The 25091-nt window shown below is 45.2% G+C and overlaps 1 protein-coding gene across 1 annotated transcript in view; it reads right to left on the bottom strand.

The window, feature by feature from the left end:
• The window catches only part of VPS18 (VPS18 core subunit of CORVET and HOPS complexes), a 33626-nt gene extending 24849 nt beyond the window's left edge, over positions 1-8777 (bottom strand). The window contains exon 1 of the mRNA XM_029598590.1: positions 8482-8777. Within this exon, the coding sequence (XP_029454450.1) occupies positions 8482-8572 (91 nt within the window). The 5' untranslated portion in view covers positions 8573-8777. The remainder of the gene's footprint in view (positions 1-8481) is intronic.
• Positions 8778-25091: the final 16314 nt, after the last annotated feature.

Below are 25091 nucleotides of genomic sequence, written 5' to 3'. Positions count from 1 at the left end.
CTGGAAGATGCGGAGGACCCTGGGATCATCACCTTCCATTTGGGTCGAGAGAGCGGGATCGTCCCCGGAAGGATCCTGAGACGTGTCGCCCTGCGGGAGCACCGGGGGGTTCCGCGGTGGTGCCATGAGAGCCCTAGTCGTAGACTGGGCTAAACTAATGGGCTGTCCGCCCCCCCGTGCTGGAGAGCCCCCCAAAGATATATCTAAACGGGGTAGTTTGGCGGGAGGGGGACCCATGCCCGACCCCAAAGCCTGGTTGGAGCTTTGGAGAAAAGCCCGGTGCATTAAAACCACAAACTCAGGTGAAAACGCGGGTAATCCCAGGGGGGGGCCTCCTGGGACCTCTCCAGCCGAAGACTTGCCATCCTTATGGGCCAGGGACGGTAAAACCGCTGTTTGCCTTGGAATTAGAATTCCTGTGTCCTCCCCGTCTGAAATGTCAGCGTCTTCCTCTGACAACAAAATGGCCGCCGTTCCCGCGCTCTGCGGGAACGGGGCCTGCCGCTGACTAAAACTAGCGTTGTCTGCCTGGTCTCCTGTGCCTTCTCCCTTCGACGGGCTGACTTCTCCAGCGGGGAGACAGATCGGGCACCTGCCCTCATTAAGGCGGCTTCCCTGACGGCCGCAGACCGCACAGCTGTGCGCTCGCGACATGAAGAAAAAATGTACCCGCTCTTGGAGAGACAGGAAACCAACGGCGCGGCAGACGGAGGAAAAACCCCGGCGATTCGCGTCCTCGATGCTCGAATCGCCTACCCTCCCTCCCACCGACCCAAGAAACACGCTGGTGGAAAAGCTCCCAACGGTCTGCGGCCCCGGGGAATGCGCTTCGCGGGGCCGCGGGTCGGTACAGGCTCGATAGACTCGGAGGGAGGGGGTGAGAAGAACTAGTCAGGAACCCTGACAAAAATTTCTAAAACGGCAGCGTAGCCCTCCAGTGCCGAAAACGGCAAGAGGGTGAAGAATAAAAATGACCTGTAAGTAAATAAAAACTTACCCACCATAGAAGAGAATAAGGAGAGAAAGAAAGACTCAGGATACAGTCAGTCAGCAAGTCCCTCTAACTCCCCGGTTTCAGACAAAAATATGAAACCTGAACTCCTGAAATTTAAATTGAATATATATATTTTATATATATATTTTTTTTTTTTTTTTTTTTTTAAATTCTTGATCCCTCAAGTAAACAGGAAAGGCCTAAAACCTAAATCCTGTGCTGGGGACTAGCTAGTCCCCTGCTCACATCTGCTGGAGTCAGAAAATACTGAGGATAGAGTCACAGGGGATGAGGTCATATAGGACCGCCCCCTGGAGCTTTTGATCTGACTCCATCTGCTGGACAGGGGACATAACCCACTGTCTGGACTGATCCTGGTACGTACAGGGAACATGCTGCTACTCTTTGTGACCTTGGGCAATTCACTTCACCCTCCATTGCTTCAGATACAAAGATGAAATTGGTTCTTACCTGTTAATTTCTTTTCATTTAGTCCTGATAGACCAGTTCAGACCAATGGGGATTTCCTTCTATCAGTAGAGGACCAATCTCTCTACCTTCATGGTGCCTCTCTATATAATGTGGTCTTGGAGGAGGTGTCAGTAGTGTATTGCCCAAGCTGGATATGCATTCCTTCCTGCTACGCCTCAGAACTAGCGTATCGTTCTCTTCCTGGATATGTACTTTGTTTGATTCTATCTACTCCTCCAAGTGACTGTAAAATACTCTATATCCTTGTGTCTTAAGGTCTTATGAAAAAAAATTAATTGCAAAATAGAAATCAAAAATCCGAGATTTAATGTCACTCTTCCCCTTTCTCATGTTTTCACCACATAGGGAGTAATTACTCTTCCCTCTCCCTCGATATTTTCTCTTCTTAATTACTGTAAATAAAGCAAGCGAGGGGAAAAAAAACACAAAAATTCCTCTTAGGGTGGGTTCTGAACTGGTCTGTCAGGACTAAAGGAAAGGAAATTAGCAGGTAAGGACACATTTCACTTTCCTTTATGTCTTGCAGACCAAAGGGGATGTACCTAAACAATACTCATCCCAGGCATGAGTGCTCCAAAGCTGCCTGCATCACCCCCCTGGCAAACACCACATTTCTTCTGTTCCTGTAAATTTAATCTATAGTGTTTAGTGAAGGAATGCAGCGAGGTCCAATTAGCTGCTTTGCAGATATCTAGCGGCAAAGCTGCTCCAGATTCTGCCCATGATGCTACTTGTGCTCTGGTGGAGTGTACCTTGAGACCTTCCGGCACCTTCTTCCCCCTGAGCACATAATCTGAGGCTATTGCCTCCTTAATCCATCTTGTGATAGAGGCCTTTGAAGCTGCCTCCCCTTTGAGTGGCTCTGCATATAGTACAAACAACCTATTCGATTTTCTGAAGTGGTTGGTGGTCTCCAGATATCTGAGCAGGATCATTCTTATATCCAGACCTTTCATGCTCAACTTCTTACTCGCCCTCCCTTCTTTCCTAAAGCCTGGACTGACCACTGCCTCATTCATATGAAAACGTGACACCACTTTGGTAAGAATGAAGGGACCAATCTAATTGCGACTGTCTCTGGAGAATGACAAATACAGGTCCCTGCATGATAGGGCTTGCAACTCAGGTTCTCCTAGCTCAGACTTGTCACCAAAAAACACTTTTTATAGTGTGAGGTTCTTTACGGATTCCTGTTTGACTGGCTCAAAGAGTAGCTGTGTTAGTGCTCTCAGCACCAGGATTAGGTCCCATGCTGGCATCTGGTTTCTTCTCAGAGGGCATACTCGATTTGCACTTTTAGATATCTAGATAAATCCACCTGAGGGCATAAAGAGACTCCTTTAATCTGTTCTCTTGAAGCAGGCAATTGCTGCCACCTGTACTTACTGAATTTACCGCTAGGTCTTCCTCCAGGTCTGTCTGCAGGAATTGCAAGATTACTGGCAAGTCTGCCTTCTTTGGATTGGCAGCCCCTGCTCACACCAGTGCTGAAAGTATTTCCAAACTTTTATGTACGCTCGGGAGGAAGAAGGTTTCCATGCCTTTAATAAACGTAGAGATTACTTCTTTGGAGTGCCCCTTCTTCCGCAATCCCTGCCTTTCAACAGTCAGGCCATAAGTGAGAAGGGACTTGATCTTCCATGTACACTGGGCCCTGATGAAGCAGCCCTGCAACTGGGCTGAATTTTATTGGTTATGATAAACTGCACCTGAGGTGGTCTGCATACCAAGGGCATCTTGGCCAGTCCGGAGCCACCAATACTACTGTTCCTGGGTGACTGGCAATTTTTCTTTTTTTTAATTTATGCATTTAATTGATTACAAATCAAGAAAAATCTTGACTGTCTGGAAATACATGAAATGCAAAAATACAATACAGAAGCATAAAATACAAACAAAGAAGTAAGCTTCATTAGCTAAGTCCACAATTCGTGAGATCCAATGCCACAATTTCAGAGTATAAGTAAAGAAAAAGAAAAAAGAAATAAATCAGCATTTCAGTAAAGGGGGTTTAACATAATAAGGAACAGATAATACCCAGCCACCTTAGGAGACATAAATTCACACAGCGCTATCATGAGAAATCACAATTTTATCACTCTGAAATTGTATCAATTGTGAGGGGAGAAAAAATATATATGAAACTTCTCTGTACTTGATATAACACTTACAGGGGAATTTCAATAAGAAAAAGGCCCCTATTTGCAGAACATTAGGTCTGAGTAGTAAAAATTGCTTCCTCTTCTTCTGTGTCTGTTTTGACACATCGGGAAAAATTCTACCCTGGAATTGCAAGAAACTCTCTAATCTGTGTCTAAGAAAAAGAGCTTCAATATCGAGTCTCTACCAGGTTCTAATACAAAGGTTACAATTAGTATTGCTGGAGTAACTTGAGCAGAATCAGAAGTCTCTAAGAATTCAGAGATGTTCGAAGCAGATGTGGCAGGTTCCGCGGTCTGCTCTTGCAGGATTTCATTAACAGCCTCAACCTGATTTTCTTCTTTCCCTCTTCTCAAAGGGGGCAAACAGAATGCCCGAGATAATGGGGAGACTGCTTCCTCAGGCACCTTGAGAATTTCCATTAAATATCTTTTGAACATATCTTTGGGAGATATGTAAGGCATCTCAGGAAATTTCACGAGGCGTAAGTTTCTACCCGATAGTGTTCTCTAAGTTCTCAATTTTACTTATCAAAAAAAGAATCTTTTATAAAAGAGTCTTGTATAGACTTGATGGAACTCAGACTGGTCTTATACTCAATCTGTTGAAAGGCAACTTCAATGAAATTTTCAACTATTTGAAAGCGGATATCAACTGGCAATTTTTCTATCCTGGCTACCAAGGGTCATGGCGAGAATATGTACAATAGCGCTCCTTGCGGCCAGGACTATGTTTGCACATCTATTCCCCTGGTTAGGCCACTTCTTGACTTACTGAAGAACTGTTCTGTCTTTGTATTTTTGTGAGTTGCCATCAAGTCCCAACTGTGATGTCCCCATCTGACCACTATTTGCTGGAAGGCAACGTCTGCAAGCACCCATTCCACCTCTTGGTGACTCAAAAAATCTGCTTGAACATACTGTGATCCTGCTATATTGGTTGCAGAAATGTCTTGCAGGTGCTTCTCTGCTCACTGCATCAGCAGCTGGGCTCGTTTCTGGGCCTGCCTGCTCCTTGCACCTCCCTGCTTGTTCACATATGCTGCGGTAGTGGCATTGTCTGAAAAATCTTCACTGCTCTTCCCCCGGAGTATTTCCTGAAACTCTTCTAAGCGCCAGCCGGACTGTCCTTGTCTCCAGGGCATTTCTTGACCATCTTGCCTCCTGTGGGGACCAGCAGCCTCGCACTATGTATGTTTTGCAATGCACACCCCCACCCCCAATCCTTTCCTGCTGGCATCCTAAACTGTTATCCACTGGGGAAGTCGCTAGATTTCTTCCTTTCTCGATATTGGTCCTGGTCAGCCACCAGCCTAGGCTGCCTTGCATCTTGGCCAAAAGATGAAGTCACTTGAAGTATCCCTGCGGGGCTGACCACCTAGAAAAAAAAGACTCTCCTGTAGTGGTCTCATGTGAACTCTCGTCCAGGGGACTACCTCTATGGTTGCTGTCATGGACCCAAGAACTAGGCCTTAGGATGCAGCATGTTGCAGAAAGCTATGTCAGGAGAGTCTGGAGGTGTGCCATTCTGATTCAGGTAACACATACACTGACTGTTTTATTTTTTCATCTATTGGATGCTTTTTCATCAATCTCTCATTTGGTATATACACCGATGAGCTCTATGCATCAATTGATGTAATTCATCATATAAGCCCCTGATGCAGCTGTGTATGTGAAACTCGGCCAGAGTTGGGCTCTTTTTACTTCTTACAATTGTGCAAATAAAGTTCTTCTAATCTAAGGCGTCAGAATGATCTGACCTGTTGCTGCAGCTTGTGAATCCTCTGCTGTGGCACTCTTGTATTGAATCGAGCCCCCACATGCACCAATTCCTGAGATGGCTGCATGCGGCTTTTGGCTTGGTTCACTATCCAGCCTAAGTTTTGCAATAGCTGCACCACCCTCTGAATTGCTTGCACCCCCTCCTGGACTGAGCTGACTTTTATCAGCTAATCATCCAAGTATAGGTGGATGCAGATTTCCTCCTTGCGGAGGAATGCTGCTACTATAACATTCAACTTTTTGAAAGTTCTGGGGCTGTTGCAAGCGCAAACGGTAGTGAATTGAACTAAAAATGGAGCCCTTCTATTGTGAATCTCAGAAATTGTTGATGATTTTACCTAACCTATATATGCAGGTATGCTCCTGTGCACTGCCGCAATTACCGACCTCAGTGATTCTATCCAAAAATGGGGTATACTCAGATACTTGTTTACCCCTTTTAGGTCCAATACTGGTCGAAATGCCCCTTCCTTCTCTGGCACAATAAAATATATTGAGTATTTGCCTCACTCCTGCTTCAGTACTAGAACAATGGCACCTAACTGTAGCAACCTGTGCACAGTCTTCCAGACTTCTTTTCTCTTTGAGTCCCTGAACAGGGATCCAATAACCTTGATGAACCACCTCTAGCACCCACTTGTCACCTGTGATCTGGGCCCACTCCTTGTAGAACTTCTGCAGGCAGCCCCCCCCCCCCCCCCCTAATGGGATCAAGAAGTGGCTTCCGCAATTGTCAGAAGGCCCTTTTTCCTGAAGGTGTCGCTCTGAACTTACCCTCGCAGATTCCCTGCCTGCTGCCTCGAAAGGACTGTGACCTCACGGAAGACCTAGCTCTTTGTGGCCCAGCTGTCCTAGTCTATACTGTCTGATGTCCCTCAGATGAGATCTAAAGACAGAGCCTCTGGCATAAGAACATAAGAAATTGCCATGCTGGGTCAGACCAAGGGTCCATCAAGCCCAGCATCCTGTTTCCAACAGAGGCCAAACCAGGCCACAAGAACCTGGCAATTACCCAAACACTAAGAAGATCCCATGCTACTGATGCAATTAATAGCAATGACTATTCCCTAAGTATAATTGATTAATATCCATTAATGGACTTCTCCTCCAAGAACTTATCCAATCCTTTTTTGAACCCAGCTACACTAACTGCACTAACCACATCCTCTGGCAACAAATTCCAGAGCTTTATTGGGCGTTGTGTGAAAAAGAATTTTCTCTGATTAGTCTTAAATGTGCTACTTGCTAACTTCATGGAATGCCCCCTAGTCCTTCTATTATTCGAAAGTGTAAATAACCGAGTCACATCTACTCGTTCAAGACCTCTCATGATCTTAAAGGCCTCTATCATATCCCCCCTATCAGTGTAAAAGTTGAAATAGGCAATGGGCTGTCTTGCATCACAGCTACTCCACATGCTGGAAAATCCTGAGGTCAACACTGGATTGCCCTGGGGGCAGGGAAGAGCAGACACCGCTGGTTGTCTCTGAATGCAATCCCCCAACTCGGCCCTAACTTATCAGGGAGGGACACTACTAATTTTCTGGGCGGCCATGTCTTCTTTCTTTTCTTTTTTTCTATTGTTAGACCTTTCACCTACCTTTTGCTGGAGGCAGAGGACTACTGACGCGTCCTCCAACGGCACCACATTATATAGGAAGGCACAGTGAAGGTGAAGAGATTGGTCTTCTGCCTCCCTCTGCTAGTAAGAGAAAATCCCCGTTAATCTGAATTGGTCTGCAGGACGTGAAGGAATTTAGATTGTGAGCCTTCTAGGAGCAGGGAAATACCTACAGCACCTGAATGTAATCTGCTTTGAAGTGCCTGAAGGGTGGAATCTCAAATAAATCTCAGCAGCTTTTGACACTATAAGTCATGAGCTGCTAGTGACCCGCCTCCACCAAGTTGGTTAGGGGGTAATGTACTATCATGGTTTACATTTTTTTTTGCAGGATAAAAGATAGCAGATTCAGATGAGTGAATCTTTCTTCCCTTGGTGGAACTTATCGGGTGAGTCACAGGTTCAGCCCTGTTTTCTATCCTGTAACATTTATTTGCATCTGGCTTAGGGTATTTTGAAAGCATCAGAAGTAATATTTTGTGTATAACTGATGGCATTCAGCTATTTATCCCTTATGCTGCTGATAGTACTTTTCTTGTATCTTATTTTCAAAAATGTTATGATCCCCTAATTAACTGGTTGAACAATAATAAACTGGTGTTAAACTTACAGAAGATTTCTCTCCTGTGGACTAGAAAAAGTACTCCAAGGAGGATTTGATATCTTTGGTGTGTGACTGGGTTTCCATGCCAATCATTTATGAGGCTAGATACTTAGGGGTTGTTTTAGACTCAAAACTGACTTTCAGAGCACATATCAGAAATGTTGCAAAGATTGTCATTTCTTAAACTGAAGTTGTTGAGACCTTGACAATTTTTGCTGTCAACTGCAGGCAATGGTACTTGGACAATTAGATTATTGTAATACCCTTTATGTGGGACTACCAAAGAACCGGTTTTGGGCACTGCAGCCAATACATTATGCAGCTGCTAGATTACTTGTAGGCACCAAACCTTGGGAACATACTACTGTTTTCAAAGAGTTACACTAGCTTCCTATGAAATGGAGAATTCAATTCAAACTTCTGATTATAATTCATAAACTTTTGCAAAGTAACCAAATATTGTTCTGGTACCGAAGCAGAAGCGAGGCAGATAGTATATTTTATTATGCCAGAGAAGGAAGGCGCGTTTCGACCAGTATCGGACCTAAAAGGGGTAAACAAGATTGAGCACTTTAAAATGTAGGGGATTAACGTCTGTCACTTAACTCCACTGAGGAGACGAAGATGTTATGTCTATTGACAAAGCTAGAGGAGTAAACCTCCTATTTAACAAAAAATAACCTAGAAGAAGAAAAAACTAATATGTTACTTAGAATTAAACACCCAAGCATTTTCTACGAGCCTTTCTCACAAAGGAGTATGCCGCCGCTTCCTCTGGCTTTCCACCCCCATATCGGAATGAAGCCCGGCAGAACCCCAAGCTCACCCGACAGAGGGATCCCAATGTTCGAGCGGCTCTGAGACTGCGAGGCCGAGCGCGACAGAGAGTCCTCATACTCCTCCAGAATGGATGCCATGGTCGAACGGACTCCCCAAGTCACCCCTCCGGCTCCCTTTCCCCAGACTCCTACGCTTCCTCCGGCTCTCTCCCCACACCCAAGTCGGCTGCCTGTCACACTGCCTCGCACAACTCCCAGGCCCCTCCACCGCCGTCCCGTAGCCCCGCCAGTCAGCTGACCGTCACGTGACCCGGAAAGGCCGCCTGACGCTTCCCGTATCTACCGGCTTGTGGTACAGTGCGCAGGCGCAGCGGTGGTGGCCGTTTTGGTTGTTCTGCTGTCTAGTAGAGAATTCAGCTGCAGTGATTAACCTTGGATAAAATAATAAAATGAAGATGTTATTGGTTTAATTTCCAATTTCCAACTGAATTATATTGAATTCAAAATATCAACATGCTTCTGAGGCTGTGATGCAAGTACTATCAGTGTAAAAGTTGTAATAGGAGGTAGAGATGCCAACTTTTCCATGGAGCACGACCGGACACTTTTAAAGCGAGCGTTGATTTTTCCTAGGCAGATTCTGCCTGCTTGTCTTTGGGGCTCGGCTTCGACTCTCTTCTGCGACTCCCAGGAGGAAAGAGCAAAGCAGTAAGGGGCTGATGTAATAAGAACCGCGGCTAAACAGGCGCTAGTTATGAGCATGGTTTTTGATCACCGTGTGCGGTTGAAGCGGCCGCTTCTGCAGGATGTAAAAAAACATAAATTTTACAAATGATTTGCACTCAGAAATCCTTGCACATACGGGAAAATGTGCATACTTAAGCGCAGTAAGGGCGTATGCAATAAGCGGCCGCATCTGCGCTCAAAATCTGTGTCGATAATCCACACATAAAAGAGAGCGAGCGAACCGGTCTCCCTATTAAGTGAAAGTATGACCCTGGAAAGTATTTTTAATATTTCAAATAACTGTTGCAGAAAACATGGCAAATATTTTCATGAATGCTAATTCACACTGGCATAGCAGTGAGATAGGTGCTCAGTTGGGCACCAATCTGGATGCTCGGGTGCCAACATAGGCACTCAGCTGGGAGTGAATATGGACACTCTGGCGCCCAGAAAGGCACTTAGCTAATCTTGCCATTCAGGTGCTGAGCTAGGCGCTTACTTGGTTGCGAATCTATATGATTGGGCACCCAGAAAAGCACCTAGCTAAACTGGCCACTCGGACGCCGAGGTAGGTGCTCAGCTAGGTGGTTTTCAGGATGCTCGGATGCCGACATAGACCGTCCAAGTCGGTGCTGACACTTAACTCGTGTCCTGACCATGATAAAAAAACGCATTAAACCCGCACTCCTTTGCATGCTGTTAGCATGCATTTGTGCAGGAAAATCATTCGTACATGCTTTTTCCTTCGTACAAAATCCTTATTACATCCCCGTATAAGGCTTTGTGTGGGGAAAACGTGCGTACATCCGCACACAAACCTGCAGCAGCTTCAGCGCACCTTATTACATCGGCCCCTAAGTGTGGCACAGCTATGGGAAAGGAAGAGGAGAGTGAAACCGAGCCCCAAAAACAGGCTGGTGATTGGAGTGCTGCCAGGCTGCCACCACTGATTGGCCCCTGGCCTTGCCTGACAACAGACTGTAAAACAGGAGGACAGGTTTCAAAGTTAACTAAGACTTATGTATCCATACCTGCGAATATAAGTAACGAATGAAAATTTTCCTCCCCTTAACAGCTAAAAGAACGTAAACTTTTTAGCCATGGGCATTCCTAGGGGTGGAGAGAGATTGGGAAGGATTTTCGTATCCGTGTTCAAACTTTTCTGTTAGGGACCTGCACAAATCGCAGAAGCAAAATCTGCGGGTACTTTTGTCCCTACTGAGCTCAGATTTTCAATTCCACCTTTGAAAATTACTCCATAGTAGGGCCAACACCTATAAACTACCCATGAAAACTGCCCCCTAAAGAACTAGCAAGGCAGTCACCAATGGCTGCCCTGGAGGAAGAGGGACCAGTTTCACATTCTGGCCAAGGGTAGGGGCAATTATTGTCAAGTCAAGAAGCAGAGCACAAGCTTTTGAGCTGTTGACACCAACCTTATCCCTTTTAAGATAATATTTTTTTGCTTTAAAAACAGAAACATATAGTGAGACTTTTTTTTAACATTTTTAAGTAATCAAGTGTAGGGAAAATGTGGTAAACGTAAGTATCATTTAACTGCAAGCTAGGTAGGGTACTGTGCCATGATAGGTAAATATTGCATAAATTAAAAGGCCAAATTAAAAGGAGCTACTACAAAAGCAGCAAATCTGTATGTTAGAAAAGTAACAAAAGTAAGAAATAAGAAACCGATTCTCAAAAGAGGTGGATGAAAATATAAAGGCAAAAAGAACAGGGTTCAAGGATACCAAAAAGAGGAACACAAGGAAAAAATACTTGGGAAGCTGAGGGAGATGAAGAAGGAAATCAGGAAAGCAAAAGGTCAAGCAGAAGAAAGGATTGTCAAAGAGGTAAAGCAAGGTGACAAAACATTTTTAAGATATATCAAAGAAAGAAGGGAGGTCCAAAATGATATAGTGAAATTGAAAGATGACAAAGAGCAGTGTGAGGAAAGAGACAAAGAAATAGTAGAAATATTAAGAAATGCTGGAGCAGGACTTGCTGGTTGAGATGACCATAGATGGGGATGGATACAACCCAGGATACTGAGGGAGCTCAGAGATATACTGGTGGGTCCGGTGAAAGACCTGTTCAATAGATCCCTGGAAATGGGAGTGTTGCATTCCTGGATAAGAGCTGTGGTGGTCCCACTTCACAAGAGTGGTAGCAGAGAGGAAGCTGGAAACTACAGGCCGGTGATGGGAAAATTAATGGAGATGCTGCTGAAGGAAAGGATGGTGAACTAACTACAACTGGTGTGTTGCTGGACCCAAGGCAGCATGGATTCACCAGGGCAAGATCCTATCAGACAAATCTGATTGACGTTTTTGATTGGGTGAAAAGAGGTTTGGAACAAGGAAGAGCACTCTGTGTAATTTACTTGGAGTTCAGCAAAGCTTTTGATATGTCCCGCATAGGAGGTTTGTGAATAAAATGAGACACTCGGGACTCTGCGCCAAGGTGATGGAGTGGATTCCAAACTGTTTGACTGACAGGAGACAGCATGTAATGGTAAGCGGAACTTACTCTGAAGAAAGAACGGTGTTAAGTGGAGTGTCAAAGGGATCTGTTTTGGGACTGATTCTGTTCAATATCTCTGAAAGTTACATTTCAGAAGGGATAAAAGGTAAAGTTTTTCTATTTGCAGATGATACTAAGATCTGCAACAGAGTGGACATGTGAAATGAAAAGTGATTTAAAGCTTGTATAGTGATTGAAGACTTAGCAACTGGAATTCACTGTCACAAAGTGCAGAGTCATGCATCTGAGATACAGTAATCCAAAAGAGCTGTATGTGATGGGGGATGAAAGACTACTGTGCATGGACTGGGAGAGGAGCCTTGGGGTGATAGCGTCTGACAGTAAGAAGGTGGAGAAGCAATATGACAAGGCGATAGCTAAAGCTAGAAGAATGCTGGGCTGCATAGAGAGAGGAATAACCAGTAAGAAAAAGGAGGTGATAATGTCCTTGTACAGGTAATTGGTGAGGCCTCACCTGGAGTACTGTGATCAGTTCTGGAGACCGTATCTTAAAAAGGATAGAAACAGAATGAAGGCAGTCCAGAGAACATAAGAAATTGCCATGCTGGGTCAGACCAAGGGTTCATCAAGCCCAGCATCCTGTTTCCAACAGAGGCCAAACCAGGCCACAAGAACCTGGCAATTACCCAAACACCAAGAAGATCCCATGCTACTGTTGCAATTAATAGCAGTGGCTATTCCCTAAGTAAACTTGATTAATAGCAGTTAATGGACTTCTCCTCCAAGAACGTATCCAATCCTTTTTTGAACCCAGCTACACTAACTGCACTAACCACATCCTCTGGCAACAAATTCCAGAGCTTTATTGTGCGTTGAGTGAAAAATAATTTTCTCCGTCTCACTTTGAATGTCAAAGTGGCCCCTAATCCCTACACTAATACCTAAACCTCACCACGAGTTGCTAGGTGGGACTTCCATAGAGATATAAATACCTATCTAGTGTGAGGGCATTATGGCTAGGTGCTCTGTCTCTCTCTCTCTCTCTCTCTCTCTCCCATGATAGCTAGGTTGGCACATTAATGGTTCTTTTCACATGTGATAAGCCAAAAACACCTTATAGCATTTTGATAAATGAGGGGGTGAGTTAGATAATGGAACAGCAGAAGGACCTTCCTGGTTGGGCAGATTCTGACTGGTCACATGGTGATTCCTGAACTGCCTGCACTCATTTTCATCCCCCTCAGATGCTGCTTCCACTTAATGGATTCCACCAAGTTGTCTCTCTGATTCTACACTTACCTTGGACTATAAATTGTTGTATCCTTAGCCATACTAAGTCACCAGACTGAAATTGTGGGGCTGGTCTACATCTCTTGTCAGCATGTTTCCTCGCCTGAGCTGCTGCCTTGGAAATCAAGTGGTTGCTTTATAACCAAGATTCCTGGAGCTCCTGAGCTGTGAGATGAGCTGCCGGACAAGTCACTGAGAGAGAAAGTGGTAATGGGCCACAAGAACCTGGCAATTACCCAAACACTAAGAAGATCCCAGGCTACTGATGCAATTAATAGCAATGGCTATTCCCTTAAATACTTAATTGATTCACTCTCAAACGCTTGGATGAAAAGCCATGTTTTTAGATCTTTTTTGAAAATTTTAAATTCCTTTTGCATCTTAGTTCTATTGGCATGGTGTTCCACAGTCTTGGACCTCCTATTGACAATGCTCTCTCTTTTACCTCACTTAAATGGCCACTATAAAGTGAGGGAACACTCCATAAACCTTTATTCGCAGATCTCAAGTTGCGCTGTGGCATGTGAAAGTACAATGTAGCACTCAAACAATCTGTATCTTTTTGGTTCATGATTTTGTGAATTATACACAGTATTTTGTAATGGGTATGAAATTTTATGGGTAACTAGTGTACGAATTTTAGAACTGGAGTAATATGATCATATTTTTTACTTCCCATAAGCATTCTTGCTGTGGCATTCTGTAACATCTGCAAGGATCTCACGATAGAAGTAGGAAATCCTAATAAGAGAGAATTACAGTGGTCAAGATTTGAGAATATTAACATTTTTAATATAGTACAAAAATCCTCTTGGGACAGTAGAGGTTTTAAACATTTTAACAGCCATATTTTATTATAACCTGCCCTGATACCATTGAAGCCAGGATAGACCCAATATAATAGGATTCACTGCTCAAGGGATTACATGAATAGAGCAGTAGTGTAGCCATGGATGGGCCTGGGTGGGCCGAGGCCCACCCACTTTGGACTCAGGCCCACCCATTCAGCGTTGCCTAGCGGCCTAAGAAGAGAGGCCCTGTCACAGGGCCACAGCAGACACGCCAGGCAAGAGGAGGAGGAGGTCCATAAGGCCGTCGGTGGACCCCATCCCACCACAGCCGAGAGAAGAGGCCCGTGAGGACCCCAGTAGACCCATCCTACCATGGCCTAGACGAGGAAGAGGCCTGCGAGGCTGCTGGCAGATCCCATCCCACCAGCAGCCAAGAAGAGGAGGAGGAGGCCCGTGAAGCTGCCAAGAAGAGGAGTAGGATCGGAAGGCTGGTAGTCAAAGAAAAAAAAACCTCACTGGAAGGCTTCCATTCTCCTGTTCCTCCACGTGTGCTGGCTAGAGATGTGAATCGTGTGATCGATCGTCTTAACGATCGATTTCGGCTGGGAGGGGGAGGGAATCGGATCGTCGCCGTTTGGGTTTTTTAAATATCGTGAAAATCGTGTAAATCGAAAACCGGCACACTAAAACATCCCTAAAACCCACCCTGACCCTTTAAAATAAATCCCCCACCCTCCCGACCCCCCCCCCCCCCAATGCCTTAAATTACCTGGGGTCCAGTGGGGGGGAGGGCGGGAAAACCGGCACACTAAAACAACCCTAAAACCCCCCCCCCGACCCTTTAAAATAAATCCCCCACCCTCCCGAACCCCCCAAAATGCCTTAAATTACCTGGGGTCCAGAGGAAGGGTCCCGGTGTGATCTTTTACTCTCGGACCTCCGGTGCTTGTAGAAATGGCGCCGGCGCTACCTTTGCCTTGTCATATGACAGGTCAAAGGTAGCGCCGGCGCCATTTTGTTTTTTGTCCCCCGAGGTCAGGAGCATAGGAGATCGCTCCCGGACCCCCGCTGGACCCCCAGGAACTTTTGGCCAGCTTGGGGGGGCCTCCTGACCCCCACAAGACTTGCCAAAAGTCCAGCGGGGGTCCGGGAACGACTTCCTGCATGTGAATCGTTTTTCCGTACGGAAAAACGATTCGCGGCAGGAGATCACTCCCGGACCCCCGCTGGACCCCCAGGGACTTTTGGCCAGCTTGGGGGGGCCTCCTGACCCCCACAAGACTTGCCAAAAGTCCAGCGGGGGTCCGGAACGACCTCCTGCAGTCGAATCGTGTTGTCTACGGCCGGCGCCATTTTGCACCGCCATTTTGCGCAAAATGGCGCCGGCCGTAGACAACTGTATGGCCGGCGCCATTTTCCATACGGAAAAACCAAAGGTAGCGCCGGCGCCATTTCTACAAGCACCGGAGGTCCGAGAGTAAAAGATCACACCGGGACCCTTCCTCTGGACCCCAGGTAATTTAAGGCATTTTGGGGGGGTTCAGGAGGGTGGGGGATTTATTTTAAAGGGTCGGGGTGGGTTTTAGGGTTGTTTTAGTGTGCCGGTTTTCCCGCCCTCCCCCTTCCCCTTCCCCCGATTTACGATTTTTTGACGATAAATCGGGGGAATTGTTATTGTATCGCGACTCTAACGATTTTTGACGATTTAAAATATATCGGACGATATTTTAAATCGTCAAAAAACGATTCACATCCCTAGTGCTGGCCCTGTGCATTCAAAACCCATGCAGCCAGTAAGTGCTCTATGGTTGGCACATGAGAAGCAGCAGCAGAACAGGCTCCCACATTTTCTACTGATGAGGAGCCTGCCTGTGTTTTGTGTTTGTGTGTGTGAATGATAGTCTGCTTGGGTGTATGTGAATGGTAACCTGTGTGTGTGTGTGTGTGTGTGTATGTGTGTGAATGGTAGCCTGCCTGGGGGTGGGGGTTTGGAATGGTAGCATGCTTGGGGATGGGGGGGGGGGGTAAATGGGAGCCTGCCTGGGGTTGGGGTTGGGGGGTATGAATGGGGGTCTGCCTGGGGGTGGGGGAGTATGAATGTGAATGGTAGCCTGCCAGGGTGTGAGTGTGTATATGGATGGTAGCCTGCCTGTGTGTGTGTGTGTGTGTGTGTGTGTGAGTGTGTGTGTGTGAGAATGGTAGCCTGTCTGGGTGTGTATGTGTGTAAATGGAAGCCTGCCTGGGGTCGTGAATGGGAGCCTGCATGGGGAGGCTGGGGAGGTATGAATGAGCCTGCCTGGGTGTGTGTGTATAAATGGGAGCCTGCTTACAGGGGATGTGAATGAGAGCCTACCTGAGGGGTGTGTGTGTGCGTGAGAGAGAGAGAGAGAGAGCATGTGAGAGTGGGAGCCTGTGTGTTTGTGTGAGAGTGGTAGTCTGCATATGAGAGTGAGAGCCTGTGTGTGTACATATGGAAATGGGAGTAGGAGCTTGGATGTGAGATAGAGCATGTGAGAGTGATAGCCTATGTGTTGTGCTTGTGAGAATGGAAGCATGTGTATAAGAGCATGTGAGAGTGATAGCCTGTGTGTTGTGTTTGTGAGAATGGAAGCATGTGTATAAGAGCATGTCAGAATGAGAACCTGTGTGTGTGTGTTTCTGGGAATGGGAGCCTGTGTGGAAGAAAGCATGTAAGAGTGAGAGCCTATGTGTGTGTGTGTGAGAGAGAGAGAGCATGGAAGAGTAGGATCCTGTGAGAGAGAAAGCGTGTGTGTGTGAGAGAAAATGTGGGAGAGAGTCTGTGTGTGTGTATGAAGGAGGAAGGAAAGAAGACGGACAGAATAAAAGAGACCCTGAAAAAGAAAGGAGGAAAAGAGACAAGGAGGAAAAAGAGATTGGGGCCAGCTGAATAGAAACAAGATCAGACAACAAAGATTTTTAAAAAATTATTTTGCCTTTCAGCGATTGGAATTTGCCATCTTTGGGAATGTGTATTTCTTATATATTTGTTTTTTGCTTTTTCTTCAGTATTCCAGTGTTCACAGAGTCAGATTTTTAGGGCTTTCCATTTCAGTTTTGTCTGCATATTTGTTTCTAATTTTTATTCCCTTATTCTGTCTTAGGTAAGGATATGTCTGTGTTGTACATGTGTGACAGAGATGCATTATTTTGGCTAGCATCTAGTTTCTCTGTAGGGATTTGTAGCAGTCTGGTTTGTTCTGTTAGCCCATGAGGTGAATATTAGTGTTGTAAGGCCTGGTGTAATGTTTGCCTTGCTGCCTTTTCATAGATAAGATTGCTGCTGTTTGAGTCTGAAAGTTACTGCTGTTATGGTAGGGTTCTAGTTATTTATTTATGTTTTTGCAGAACTTGTGTTATTTCACAAAGTGTTTGGCAGTGAAGGGAATTTGTTTTGCTGAGATGACACCAGAATTTGAAAAACTTTTTTTGCATGTCCTAGTTCTATTCTGCACCTGTTGCAAATCTTTTCTGATGATTGTTGTTTTATTGTAGTTTTATGTTGTGGTTTGAAAGTGCTTGCACACCTATATGGTTGGATCTGGAAGAATGTCAGATTGAGGGTTGTAGCCTACTTGCTTTGCTTACGATGCATTTGGAGTCGAACGTACTTCCCAGACTGGGAACACGTAAGCCTGTCCTCTCACATACATTAAAGATTTGGCGTATCACACATAAATTATTCAATTTTGGTTCAGAGAGACTTTCACCCATTTCTTCCTTGAAAAGAAACCCTCTGTTGATTGTGGCCATGTTATCCTTAGATATGAGAAATTGGTATGATAAAGGACTAACAGGGTCATTCATCATCTTGCAATAGGCCATTATCATGTGCATTATGCACGCGAAAAACAGCACATTGCAAAATGCGTATGCAAATTGAAAATGAATATTAAAGTGGGTGGATTGTGGCTGGGATAAATGTAAAATAGGGGGGTCGTAGTGCTGCATACCATTCCTGTCGCACATTATCGCATTTTTTTTTTTTCGCGGGAAATAACTGCACCTTTTTTCTTGGCAGTACAGGTCGAAAAGTATTTATCGCAGCTGGTATCGTGGAACACATCGCATGAGGAAAAAACTGCAAACATTACCAACACATCTACCAGGCCTTCCTGGAACGATAAAAACGCCTGTTTTTACCAGTACAACACATGGAAGAGGAAGAACCTGAACATCAGGCAAGGCCACTTCCAAGACCTCCGAGGGAAGTACCAGCAACGCAGGCACAGGCTCCAGTGCTGCCGGCTCAGGTCCCGCTCCAGCGTCCAGCACGCAGGCAACCACAGCGCTGGAGACACAGGGAGCGTTTCTTTCCTCCACGAACCTCCTTGCTGGGCATGCCAGAGGACTTTGTGGTTAGCAGGTATCACCTCAGCTCTCAGGCAATCCAGGAATTATATGAAGACATCCGAGGGGATCTGGATCCGGTCACCCAGAGGTCCCACGCCTTTCCCGACCTGACCAAACTCTTGACCGCCCTCCATTGCACAGCAAGCGGCTCTTTCCGAACCAGTGTAGGGGTTGTGGGAGAAATGTCCCAAACCACCTTCTCAACCAGTTCATTGAAGCAGTCACTGACTGCATTAAATCGCTACATAAAATTTCCTCGTGACCAGCAAGACTTGATGGACTTGACGAGAGGTTTCTATGCCTTTGCACACTTCCCCAAAGTTATGGGAGCTATCGACTACACTCACGTGGTCATCATTCCACCCCATCAGAGGGAAGAGATGTACCGCAACAGAAAGCCCTTCCACTCCCTCAGCGTCCAAGTGGTGTGCGACACTGGAATGCACATCCTGAATGTGGTACCCAAGAGCCGCACATGATTCCTTTATACTTAGGCAATCGGGGCTGTTTGAGAATTTTGAGGCCGGCCTGATCAGTGACGGCTGGCACGAGGGTAAGACACACTTTTTTCTTTGTCAATTCAATGTCTGCCTATGTGTATGTGGCTAATGGCACCCAAATGGGGGGTGGCTGTGGGGGAGGACACGATTGGTGGCATGTCAAGTGCTCTGTGCAGATACATATGCAGGCCATTGGCCCAGGCCATGCCTTTTTGTCCTCATGTTTCACAGGCCGACAAAATGAGTGAGGGCAAACAATGCACGGGAGGTAAAGGTTGCTGAGTGAAGAACCACTATACACTTTGCACGTCTACATTAGCAAAAAGGCCCCGTTCCTATCCTCCCCTTGGGAGCTCTTACAATGTCATTGGTAAATCTGAAGCCTGACCTGTACATACCGCTGGCACAGCATCATCACGTATGGCCTGTTATGGACACATCAGGAAGATTGTTGCATATTGTTTCTGTACAGCATGACACACCAGTACTACAACCAGTATCTTGTGCATGTTGATGGCCTGCCATATTCCCTGTGTGTGGGCTTACTAATGGGTTTCTATGGAGGACAGACTGCAGAGCTGCCACAGACATTTGCATGCACAGCATGAAGTACGGCTTTTGCTGCTACCACAGGTGTGTCACCTCTTACATATCTCTTAGAGGTTGGCAGCCAGCTACACACCAGTAGCCTTTGCTGGGTTGAGAGGGCCTGTCATGCAATACTTCCAATAGCCACATCTGATTTAGTAGTCATGAAGAGATGAGCCACTGTTGGAAACAGGATGCTGGGCTTGATGGACCCTTGGTCTGACCCAGTATGGCATGTTCTTATGTTCCTTATGCCTACAGCTAGCCTGCACATATAGTGGCCAACAACAACGTGAAAGCCATTTTGGCCATGCTAATCACCTTTTAAGGCTCAGCAAAGGTACAGGCTACCTTATACAGTCTTACTGGATGCTGTGGTTTGCCACTCTCATCTGCAAGTGACAATGCTATCATTCATGCCTTTCTTCTGACATTGCCACAGGAAATTCAGGATACGGCTTCTCACCCCCCGTTGCAATTCCCAACATGCCGGCAGAGCCAAGGTACATGAGGCCTTATGTGCTACCCGCTGTGTCATAGAACGCACCTTCGGCCTTCTGAAAAGTCCTTTCGCTGTTTGGACAAGAGGGGTGGAGATTAAATGTATGCCCCACCCAAATTTGCAAAGATTGTGTTGCTGTGCTACATATTCCATAATCTGGCTCTACTCCACAGAGTACCAATGAACCTACGTCCAGATCTCCCCCAGGATCCACCATGTTTCCCTGCACGAGCCCAGGAGACCACAATAAGTGGCAGCCAGATTTGGCAAAACCTTATACAAAGACACTTTGCTGATAGGCCTCACATACCACTTCCCTTTCCAGGGGAAGGCCACCTGCAACCTGTTAGCTGCTCCTCTCCTCGCTAGCCCTTTTCTTTCTCTCACTGCTTGACCCTGTAGCTCACCGTGTTGTATAAAGCACATATGGCTACTCTCGATTCGTATTGAGAAAGCATCAGTACACTGTACTTGAAATACAGTTGTGAAAGTAAACATTACATGAAAGACATGTCGCTGCCACCATGTGTTCTGCCTGATGGTGACAGTAAAAGAGGCATGTGTGGCATTATACGTAGTGGCCTACCTAGCACAGTGTGGCCTGCAAGCCTTCACCAGTGGAGGGCATTCTAGCGCTCACATGTGGATGACATGTTGCCATAAGTGTGATGGCACCCCACATGTTCCTTGTCCCTGGAGAGCTATACCTATAGAAATGCTGTAAGTCTCAAAGAGCAGAGAAGGTGAAACACTCATGTGAAAGTAAGAGTTAGACAGTTAAATGTTTTAGTGACAGATTTCCAATATTACAATCTTATTATGAAGTGCTTAAAGGTGTGCAGGTGAAGTTATACCCCTGTAGTGGGTGCGCGTACAGTAAAATGGGCATGGCCAGACTGACATCACACCAGTGCCTCAGCAGTTAAAGAGACAGTGTACACTAGGATTCATAACAGCATACTGATTAGCAGCATATGTACATCTAGTCCTCATCTTACTGGCATGCCTGCAGGTATAAAGAATGCTGGTTTGGCTTCAATAAAATGTAGGGAAATTTGATGAAATTGCAGCATGTACATATTCAAAAGCAGAACAAGATTTAGGTGTCCACAAAATAGGAGCTAGATGCTAATAATACTGCACACATTACACAGGTGTCGGATCACACGTTCCATTTCAGGCTTGCTGAAAACTAATGTGCTACCTGGTGCAGTTTTGAGTATGTGCACAGCTCCTTCCAAGGTAGCATTCTTCTTTGTTGTTGCATGCACCCCTACTACTACATAAAGCTAGACTATTTAGAAATATTTATGTAGAAAAGCTGAGGGCCTTGCCTGTCATGATGCCATGTAGGTGACCCTGCCTTCTCGGGGACCCAACGGGAGGATGCATGTCCAGCTCAGTGAAGGAAGGATTTGATATCTGATACTGTCCTGCCTTCACTTGTAATTTCCTCTGACCTCTGGCATGTCACTGTAACAGTATAGTGTATAATCACTCTTACCGCAGCCACATCTATCCTCATGAAATGTTCACATCATACAGGTCAAGGGTTTACGGATGTGTGAACCTCCTGCCTTTAACTGCCTGTCACACATAGCCTCACTCTGCTCGGGAGATATCAGGTTGCTGCAAGGTCATAGTGTGTTATGCGTCACCAATAATCATGTAGTGCTGCAGTATGCACATATGTACGTACTCTCACACAGCCACATTCTTCACCTTTAATCTATACCTACTTCGTGTTACACTGCAGCTGTGATCTCTGAGCCACGTTAAAGCACCTTGGCTGAGCACTCCTGTCCAAAATACTTTGCAGAGAGTTGCTTTATCAACACCACTGCACAGATTTCCATGCTTTCATGGTTGCATGCCGTTGGTAATGCCCATGCGTGTGACGGTGTCTGTGGACTGCTGAACAGCTGCAATGCTCTAGCCTCAGCAGTAAGTGGTGTAACAGACTTCTACAGTTAGTTGTGATCAGGCCAGGTGTGTTCCTACACAGTCCAAGTCTGCTGAGCTGAACTGGTTATGAGCCTACAAGCTGCCTCCATAGTAATCACCATACAGTGCAGAAATTAAGGGCCTACAGCTCCCAGAGATCTCATGTGCTTGCCATGATAGGTGATGGCCTTTATGTGTTGCTAGCTTGACAGGCACGCATTTTGTGCCACCTAAGCCCTTCAGGGGCCCATGTCAGGACGTCACAGTAAGTAGGGGTGATGTATTCCTCTGTCAGAAGCTTTTCCTGTGGGCAGCTATAGGACTCACAGAGCCTCATTAGCAGTTTCTGCAAGCTGACACACACCTCTTATGTTTTTTAATGCCAAACACTGCAGGAACATAGGCCTTACACATGTGTAGGGCCATGAGCTGGAGCATGCAGTCCATACTGCTAACATAAGTGAGAGTGTGACTCGGTGACTGAAGTGCTGTGTGTGGTTTGCTCTATGGGTGTGTGTGGGTGCTGTGGCATTCGGAGGTTGCTTCCTTGGCCCTGCAATCCAGTACCCCTTAGCAGGCAGTGTGTTTCATAAAGTGAGCACAGGCAGCTTTGGCACAGCATTGATCGACTGTTTGCCCTCTGGAGAAGGTGTGCCTCTGACATATGGACAGCGGTAGGAATGGTCTGACCCCTTGTACTGCTCATTTTCCCCAAGTAGTGCAGTTATTTTGGGGTGTGCTGCCTACCCACACATAGCACTGGCCCAGAAGCTTGCAAATGAATGGAGGGAGGTAGTGCTGGTTAAGAAACTGGCCAGTGAATGTGGGAATGCTATGATGCATGGATCAGACAGTGTAAAGGACTAGGTAATGCTATGCCTATAGGAGCAATTCAGATGAGTGCGCAGCATCATGCTGCTTTACACGCTGCATGTACTGAGAAACCTGGTGCATGGGTTTGTGTATCTGTGGGGATGTGCTTATTGTTGCTTTGCTTGCCATGTGCCACAGGCATTGCGGAACTCCTACATAGTCCCTCGTTGTTCTCAATGTTCTCATTTACCACCTCTCCATTGTTCATATCATGCACAGGTGACACAGAGGTTGCCACACCAGCCCTCATTTTTAACACTCACTCTGTGCTGTGTACATGGCGGAAGGACAATACCTTATGTGTGCAAAAGTTGATGTGCTGTGCCTATATCTGTCTACAAAGGGAAGGGACACCATTTCCGAAACACTGTACAAACTTAACTTCTACAGTAACCAAAAGTTGACTTCCACTACGCTGTGTATGTGGTGACTTTTGGAGCACAGTGTCAGCTGCTGTGTGCCAAGTAGGGAGGAGGAGTGAGTGAGTAGTGTGTGATACACGATCTGTACAGGTGCATAGCACAGGACGAAGAGGGATGCTGGTGGTGCTGTGGACCAGTCAGACGTCCATAGACTGACATTCCTGTAGTGGCCTGCCTTTGGGATCTGTATGCTACCTGTAAGGTCATCCTTACCTTACACATATTATACAGACCCCCAAGCCATGGCAATACCAGAGTGGGAGCCACAGTGTGGAAGTGAGCCTGGCCCCCAGCACCAGCAGCATCCCTCTAGGCCCTCTGGTGGTTGCCCACGGGCATTGTAGAACAGATGGTACTCCCTCACTACTCATTTCTACTTGTGATGCAGCATCTGACGGTGCGTAGCAACTCTCAGCAAGTACATATTGTATTAGGTTTACAGTGTAAGCTACAAATATTTCTTTTTTTTAATTGTATTTTTATTACTTTTAACTACTTTACAAGGTCAAATCTTACAGAATCAATAAAGAAAATCATCATCAATAGACAGTAATTTTTAAAGTACAAACTGTTATTCTGCATTTCTATTAACCAATGTATATCATAGGAAAAGAAAGGAGTCCAAAAATAGGGTAACAACATTCAAATGAAGCAGTTCAAAAAAAGAAATTACCATCAATTAAATTTTATAATGCACTGTAACACCATCATTATACATTATACTATTAACAATGGAGTTTCTAGGAATGGGAGTCCAAATAGAATCTAAGTTGTTCCAGTAAATTAAACAAGTATTTGGATTCCTGATGTATAATCAGGCAATGACAGGGGAATCTTAAAAGAAATTTAGCCCCTCTATCTATCACTTCTTGTCTCATAGACATAGATTTCTTTCTCCTCAATTGTGTACATCGGGTTATATCCTGATATATTGACCATAAAAATGTAAGTTCTTATTTCTAAAGAACATTCTGAGTACAGACTCTTTCTGTTAGGAAAGCAAACTGCACTATTAAGGAGGCTCTATTTTCTATGGTCATTTCAAATGATCTCTCCAGAAATTCAGTAAGGTTCAATTTGACATCAACTTCAGGGTGAATTCCTTGACCTTGCCTTTCCATTTGCTGTGATTGTGGAACAAAATATATACTTGAAATAGCAGGTAATGCATTCTCTGAAAATTTTAATATATTGATTAGGTAACTTTTAAATAAATCTGTTGGAGATGCCAATTGTGTCTTTGACTCATTCCTACCTATTGTTTACCTTTCGTATACTTGAATTGTTACCCCAGTTATAGTCTTGTTAATTGTAAACCGATCCGATATGGTTATTTACTATGAAGGTCGGTATAAAAAACTGTTAAATAAATAAATAAATAAATATTCTAAGGTTAAAACTCCTAATTTGGTTTTCCAACATTTCCACTTTATCTACTTGTATTTTTTCTGACCTTAATAAATTAGCTTGAACTTTTTCCAACTCAACAATTTTCCCTTCTAGTACATTTGTCGTTTTATTTATTTATTTACTTATTGAGTTTTATATACCGTCATTCGGTAAAGCCATCATAACGGTTTACAAAAGTTCAAAATGCAAGATTTTTAACAATTGAGCAAAAGGCATAACAGGAAGCATACTAAACATTCTGGGTTGTCCAAGTCTGCTGAGCTGAACTGGTTATGAGCCTACAAGCTGCCTCCATAGTAATCACCACACAGTGCAGAAATTAAGGGCCTACAGCTCCCAGAGATCTCATGTGCTTGCCAAGATAGGTGATGGCCTTTATGTGTTGCTAGCTTGACAGGCACGCATTTTGTGCCACCTAAGCCCTTCAGGGGCCCATGTCAGGACGTCACAGTAAGTAGGGGTGATGTATGCCTCTGTCAGAAGCTTTTCCTGTGGGTAGCTATAGATAATGCATGGATAGGAAGGACTCACAGAGCCTCATTAGCAGTTTCTGCAAGCTGACACACACCTCTTATGTTTTTAAATGCCAAACATTGCAGGAACATAGGTCTTACACATGTGTAGGGCCATGAACTGGAGCATGCAGTCCATACTGCTAACATAAGTTATCTAGTTCTTCTATTTTACTTTGCATTTCCACATTCTTATTCAAAACATTATGAACCTCAGATGTTAATTTGTTTATAGATGTTTGCATAG

Source organism: Rhinatrema bivittatum, chromosome 4 (assembly GCF_901001135.1).
Source record: "Rhinatrema bivittatum chromosome 4, aRhiBiv1.1, whole genome shotgun sequence".
NCBI lineage: Eukaryota > Metazoa > Chordata > Amphibia > Gymnophiona > Rhinatrematidae > Rhinatrema > Rhinatrema bivittatum.
Note: the sequence above shows the minus strand (reverse complement) of the source record. Positions and strands in the feature narration are given on the sequence as shown.